At 36.2% G+C, this 6,961-nt stretch overlaps 1 protein-coding gene across 1 annotated transcript; it reads left to right on the top strand.

Moving 5' to 3' along the window:
- The first annotated feature begins 1,305 nt into the window (after positions 1-1,305).
- Positions 1,306-4,337, top strand: LOC104908058 (nuclear intron maturase 2, mitochondrial). The gene is made up of 2 exons (XM_010697114.4): positions 1,306-1,484; positions 1,782-4,337. Exon 2 carries the CDS (start codon positions 1,796-1,798, stop codon positions 3,968-3,970), a length of 2,175 nt encoding a protein of 724 aa, XP_010695416.1. The 5' UTR covers positions 1,306-1,484; positions 1,782-1,795; the 3' UTR covers positions 3,971-4,337.
- Positions 4,338-6,961: the final 2,624 nt, after the last annotated feature.

The following is a 6,961-nucleotide window of genomic DNA, read 5'->3' as shown; positions in this document are numbered from 1 at the left end:
GCCCAAAAAATATAAATATACAGAAAAGCACAAAGTACAGTGGTATCGGGTAAAATTTTCTAATTCTTTTAGCATTGGAAAATGTTGTAAATATGCTTCTAAATAAGATCCATTCACAATATAGTTTTACAACTCATGAAAATATATCCAAATTTTCTAATTGTAATGCATTATTTAGTCTTTCTGTTATAGAAATATAATAATAGTTAAAGTGTAGTGTATTATATGGATTATAGCATCTGACCTGAGTTTGATTTAGAAAAAAACAATCTTACAATATTATAGAGAGCTACACTTAAGCATGTCATATTATTTTTTTTTTTTTTTTTGAGTGTTCAACATATATATGAATAGATGTATAAAGTGTTTTGGAAAAGTGGAGATTAGAGTATGATTTTGAATAAACAACCTAAATTATTATACTATGTCAATTGAGTATAACTTTTGCTTCGTAATCAACACTATTATAATTTTTTTTTACCGTAGTTGAGTGCTCGAAATATGCTTTGAAATAAAATCCATTTACCAATACAACTTATGGAAATACATTTATTTAAATGAACAATAAGGTATTACACTATTACTTATCATTTATTTTAAATATGTATAAAAGTAACTATAAATAGCGTGTTATATGTGATAATAGCACCATTTTCAAAATTTTACTTCAAAAAATTGAGTTATATAAACATAAAGATACATATCTATAGTTTGTATAGTCAAAAGTTAAAGTTTGATTTTGACTAAACAACCTAAAAATATTATACAATAAAAATTAAGTATATTTTTTGCTACATAATTCGAACATTATAACTTTTACATTATTGAAACTTGCTTACAACTATAATAATAAAATTCTTTTAAATGAATGTTCTATTTGTAACTTATGCGATTCATCATCATGATAAATAAGTTATAAGAAAAATATGAGTTTGATATAAAAAGAGGTACTACATAATTACGGTAAGAATAGAAGTTTTAGAATTATTAAGAGAAGATGAAGTTTGATTTCCACCATAATTATCTAAAAATAAATAATACTATTGAGTATTATTACTTTTGCTACATACTACAAAAAAATACATTATTTCATTATAATTATATAGAGCTTGAAGTTTGCATTAAAATGATAATAATTAATTCAAAATATAATTATACTACTATAATTAATTAAATCATAGTCATATGTCTATCAATAAGTATGTAATTTATCTTACTTATTATTGCAAAGCTAATGAAATAAATATAATTCAACTACATAAAAAATAACCATACACCACAAGAGGTTCAAAATCTAGTACCCTGCTCAACATTTTCGCCCCATTTCACCATTTGCATAAAAAAATAATAATCTTAAAGTACTCGGGTTCATAGGGTATAGTTATACAACCACCCTTGCCGAATCCTGAACTTCATAAACCTCTCAGCTTCGCTCACTCATACGGAATTCTTAGACTCGAACTGATCTTCAAAGCTTGTTCCAGGTTCTTTTATATATTTTCTTTAGCTGAATCTACTTGTTTAGACGATATTTTGTTGCGATTTTTCATGTAAAATTTCATCTCTTGCGATTTTTAAGAATTACTTCATGGATGATTTTATGCGCTTATTATTGTTTGTTTCATGATTCGACTTATTCTTTCTTTTATCTCATGTTATTTGATGTTTCTAGAGATAATATAGATGTTATAAACTTATGATTCGCATTTTTGTTATAACTTCTTCATTCATGTATGTTTCATGGAACCAAATGATAAGTATATTTATGTTACAATTTGTAGGTTCGCATACTTTCATGCGATTGTTCATTCGTTCATGTTTGATTCAAATTAGGCCGCCGCTCTTGCCCTGGCTCAGGGACGGGCCTGGCCACAGGGCAAATGGGTTTGCACTATTTAGGGCATTTTCTGGGTTTGTCAACAATCGTCGAAAACCCGACCCAGATGACCCTTTAAGCCTAATGAAGGAAGATGGGATTGCAGTTTGCTCACATATGTGGATTGAGAATTTCAGGGAGCCTAATAAGAGTGCCACTAATTTGACAACTTATCTTAGGAAGTTTGAGTTGTGGGTATTGGCATATCAGAAGGTATATGCTGATGAAACAGGTTCGTATTTGCCTCGTCATTCTATACAAAGATCGGCGTTGGAAGATCTTTTAGCTCTTAGAAATGCTGTTCTTGATGATAGGTTTAAATGGGGTGCTAGGTTGAACTTTTATATTAAGTCGCCTAGGGATAAGACTGAATATGATTCTTTATCGAAAAGGAAGATTAAGACTATATTAACCACTACACAGCCTACTCCGTATCAAGATAGAATTGTTCAGGAGGTTTTATTCATGATAGTGGAACCCATTTATGAGTCGCGGTTTTCTCAGAAGTCGTATGCGTTCAGACCTGGTAGGACTGCTCATACAGTTTTGAGGGTTATTAGGAGGTCTTTTGCTGGGTATCTGTGGTATATGAAAGGAGATTTGAGTACCATTCTTGATGGAATGAAGGTAGGATTAGTTATCAATGCTTTGATGAGGGGTGTGAGGGATAAGAAGGTGATTGATTTGATAAGATCAGCACTAGTGATGCCAGTGATTGAGACGAAGTTTGATGACGGTGATAAAAAGAAGAAGAAAAAAAGAAAGTATCAGAAGAAGAAGGTTTTGGCGGATGATGAACCCAAACCTGATCCATATTGGTTGGATTCCTTTTTTGGTTTTGCTCCAGAAGAAGCAGAGAAGGTTCCTTCTTGGGGTCATTGTGGGATTTTGAGTCCGCTACTGGCAAACATATGCCTAGATGAATTGGATCATTGGATGGAGGGTAAAATTAAGGATTTCTATTGTCCTTCAAAAAGTGATGTCATATGGAATACTCCAGAAGGCGAAGCAGAGCAGGGAAATACTTCATGGCCTGAGTTTGTCCCCACTAGCGGGCCAGATAAAACACGTAAAATGGACTATATCAGATATGGAGGTCACATCTTGGTAGGTATTCGAGGACCTAGAGCTGATGCAGCAATATTGAGGAAACAGTTAATTGAGTTCTGTGATCAGAAATATCTCCTCAAGCTTGACAATGAAAGCCTGCCTATAGAGCATATAACCAAGGGAATCATGTTTCTTGACCATGTATTATGCCGAAGGGTTGTTTATCCCACACTCCGCTACACAGCTACCGGTGGAAAAATTATCAGTGAGAAGGGTGTCGGAACCCTTTTATCAGTAACAGCAAGTCTGAAGCAATGTATCAAGCAATTTAGGAAATTGAACTTTTTGAAGGGGGATCGAGAACCTGACCCGCAGCCTTGTTTTAGAATGTTTCATGCCACTCAAGCTCACACAAATTCACAGATGAACAAGCTGCTCTGCACTATGGTTGAGTGGTATAGATATGCTGATAATAGGAAGAAAATAGTTAACTTTTGTTCTTATATTATCAGAGGGTCGCTTGCGAAGCTGTATGCTGCAAAGTATAAGCTTCGCTCACGTGCAAAGGTCTACAAGATTAGTGATAGGACCCTTAGTCGTCCTCTGAAGGAGAAAAAGGGGATTTCACCTGAGTATCAGAACATGCTCAGGATGGGTCTTGCAGAGTCTATTGAAGGGCTGAAGTATACAAGGATGTCTCTTGTGCCTGAGACCGATTACACAGCTTTTCCGGGTAACTGGAGGCCTGACCATGAGAAGGCATTGCTTGAGTACTTGAGCCTTGACGATCCCAAGACCTTGGAAGATCAGAGGAGCTCTATCAAAGAACATGGTCTAATTTCACCGCAAGATTACATTTCTATGCTCGTTTGGAACTACAAAAGAAATGCTATTGTATCGGATCAGCTCTCCTCGATGAATAGTGGTGACAAGAACATTGAAAGTAGTGATCAGTTTCAGTTGGAGCCAACTAATGAGGAATGTGCTGGACGAAGTGAAGATGAGGAAGAATGTAAAGAGAAAATTAATATGGCACACCTGTGAAGTACCTTGGCCTCCGAGCTTGTCAAAATATCACATGTAAAGGAAGAAGTTATGCTTAAGAGGAACATATATGTGAGTTTTGCTCCTGAGGAAATCTAACAGGACTGTGTTGAAAGACGTGAAGTGGAGGAGGAAACGAAAGAGATAATTAATCTGGCACACATGTGAGGTACCTTGGCCTCTAAGCTTTTCAAAACATAGTGTGTAAAGGAAGAAGTTTGCTTGATAGACATGAACATGTGAGTTATGCACCTGCGATAATATAACAGCACATTTATTATTATTCATGTGATAGCTTGTAACCTTTTATGCCTAATTAAGGCTGTTTTGAAATATAATTACTATGATAGTGTCTATTTCCCTGCTATCTTCACAAGCTTGCCATTTATATCTGCTTGCATTGTCAAGTCATTGTCTTTTGTATCTTCTATCACGGTGGTTGCTGGAACTACAAGACTTCTTTGCTTCCCCCCCCCCCAACCTAAGGATATATAATACAAGAAAAAGCTATGTCTGATTTCTTATGCATTTCAGTCGCATTAGCACTCCATTAAAGTTCGTAGAGTCCTTCAAGGTCAATGAATATGCATTGAAAGTGATGCCTATTGAGTCAATTTTACTTTCGAATGTTTGTCTGGTTGGCTGCAAGTCCCCTTTCATGTCGCATAATATTATACTTTGAGGAATCTAGTGCTTGAGGTATCTGCACCTATTAGTCCAGATGGATAATTTCATAGCATATCTGCGACCTGATGGCTATCTATGTTTGATGTTTGTGCTTTGATTACTATGATTGCATCTGATCCACAAGAGAATAGTGCTGAAAGAGAACCTGATCAGTTCATCTATTGCTCGAAAGTATCGAGCTCTAATACTTACAAAGGGATTGGTGTAAGAGCAACTAAAGCTGAAGAAGCTTCTTATGTGAAAGTTAGAGGCCGCCTTCTTATTTGTCAAATCAGATAAAGGGGAGAGACTTCTTGTTATCTTGTGCAAGCGATGGGTAAGCATTGTTTCGGTTGATCTTAATTTTTATATAGCATGAAAGTTTGAGCAATGCTTTAAATGCTAGCTGTTGTTGACTGATCTTAGATAGGTACTGTTTCAATAATATTGCCTACTTGCTTTATTGTTATGCCGAAATAAATCACATACCAATTTTCTCTTAGAGTGACCTAGGAGTGAGCTGGATACCAATATTACAATGATCTTAGAACGACTGTTTTTGAGAACCAGCTTGTTGAAACCTGGACCCTCTAGTTATGCCTCGCAAGTACTTATAGTCACTACTCATCAGAATTCCTTACATCTCAAATTGAGGTTCACCTAAATTTAATTGCACATAAAAACTGATTAAAATGATCATAATTTTGACTACAGACCGAAAGCTAGTTCTCTTTGGATAATTTGGTTGTTGTGGAAGTTAGCCATTTTGGATCTTTCGGCAATATTATAGCTATTATTTGACTAGTTGCTGGTAAGGCTTTGGTGGGATATGTAGTTACGGACCAATTTGTCTTGCTTGACTAGTCAAATTGTTAAGTGCAAATTGGATCTAAAACAATTATCTGCCGTAATTCGTCATAAATATCAGAATCCTTTGAAGTAGAATTTATTGTAACATCCTCGTATAATTGTTTCTGTAGTGCTGAGTTTGATATGGACTTCAATGACCGAGGACCTGACATTATTGAACTAATTCAAGACAGGTAGATCATCTATCAGTTGTGTCTTCGTTTAGCGACATTTTTACTCTCTTTTACTTTGTATGTATTGTGATCTCTACACCTGTCCTCCTTTTGTGCTCGCAGCCCGGAATTTTGTACCATAAGTTTGTGAAGAGTGATGTAGTGGGAAGGATTAAGAAAGCTCTCAGCGTGACGGAGGAATACCGGAAAGCGCAGGCTACTTTTGAGGGGTCAAACAAGAAGGGATCCAGTGAAGTGGTGAAATGGACTCCTCCAAAAGGGAGTGTGCTAAAACTAAATTTAGATGCAATCTTTAAGAAAGAAGAGAAAGTAGGAGTGGGCATTGTGCTTCGCGATGGGTTGGGGGATGTTCTTGTGGGCTCTGTGATAGCTGGGAATGGAGTTGTGATGTTGCTGTGGGTGATGCTATGGCAGCTCGTCAAGGCATCAAGATTGCTATGGAGGCGGGATTTAAAGAAGTTTCGTGCTCGAAACGGATTGTATGCTGCTCTATGAAGCTCTCAAGCACAAGAAGGAGAACTCACTGTTTGGTCTTGTCCTTAATGATATCTATGCTTTATGTTTGAGCTGTGAAAATGTTTCTTTTAGTTTTGTTGAAGGAGCACGGAACCAGGTGGCTCACTTCCTAGCTAGAAAGAGCTTGGAGTGTAATGAGCAACTGATATGGTTGGAAGAAGCCCCTGAGAGCTTTTATGGCTGTAGTTTATGTTGACGGTTAGAGTAATATAATTCCTATTTCCTGTCAAAAAAAAACAGTCCTCCAGTCCCACCTCTGTCCACGCCGCCAGCACACATGGCTGTAGTTTATGTTGACGTTTAGGCTCCGTTTGGTAGGGCGTAAAACGTTTTCCCGGAAAACTGTTTTCCTCTATTTTCAGTTTTACATTGTTTGGTTGGCAAAAGAGTGTAAAACCATTTTCCCTTGGGGTAAAATTACTCTCCCAAGAATGGAAAACCATTTTCCTTTCAAAATGAAGGGAAAACTATTTTCCTTCTTCCTCTTGTACACTCCTCTCACTACCTCCTTACTTTCCCTTTCATTTTCCTTTCATTTCATCATTTTTTTTACATCGAACCAAACAATGGAAAACTAAATTTGGAATTGTGTTTTCCATTGTAAATTGTTTTTCATGAAAATCATTTTACACTGAAAATATTTTACGCCCTACCAAACAGAGCCTTAGAGTAATATAATTCCTATTTCTAATGTCTCCGGTCGCACCTCTGTCCATGCCGCCATCACACATGGGTATGTCAATGGTGTATGTAATTCATTTTCCTC

This window comes from Beta vulgaris, assembly GCF_026745355.1.
Source record: "Beta vulgaris subsp. vulgaris cultivar EL10 chromosome 5 unlocalized genomic scaffold, EL10.2 EL10_2_Chr5_s1, whole genome shotgun sequence".
Taxonomy (NCBI): Eukaryota; Viridiplantae; Streptophyta; class Magnoliopsida; order Caryophyllales; family Amaranthaceae; genus Beta; species Beta vulgaris.
Note: the sequence above shows the minus strand (reverse complement) of the source record. Positions and strands in the feature narration are given on the sequence as shown.

Excerpts from the sequence above, each read along its gene's own strand:
- LOC104908058 (XM_010697114.4), top strand. The coding sequence starts at position 1,796 with ATGCGATTGTTCATTCGTTCATGTTTGATTCAAATTAGGCCGCCGCTC.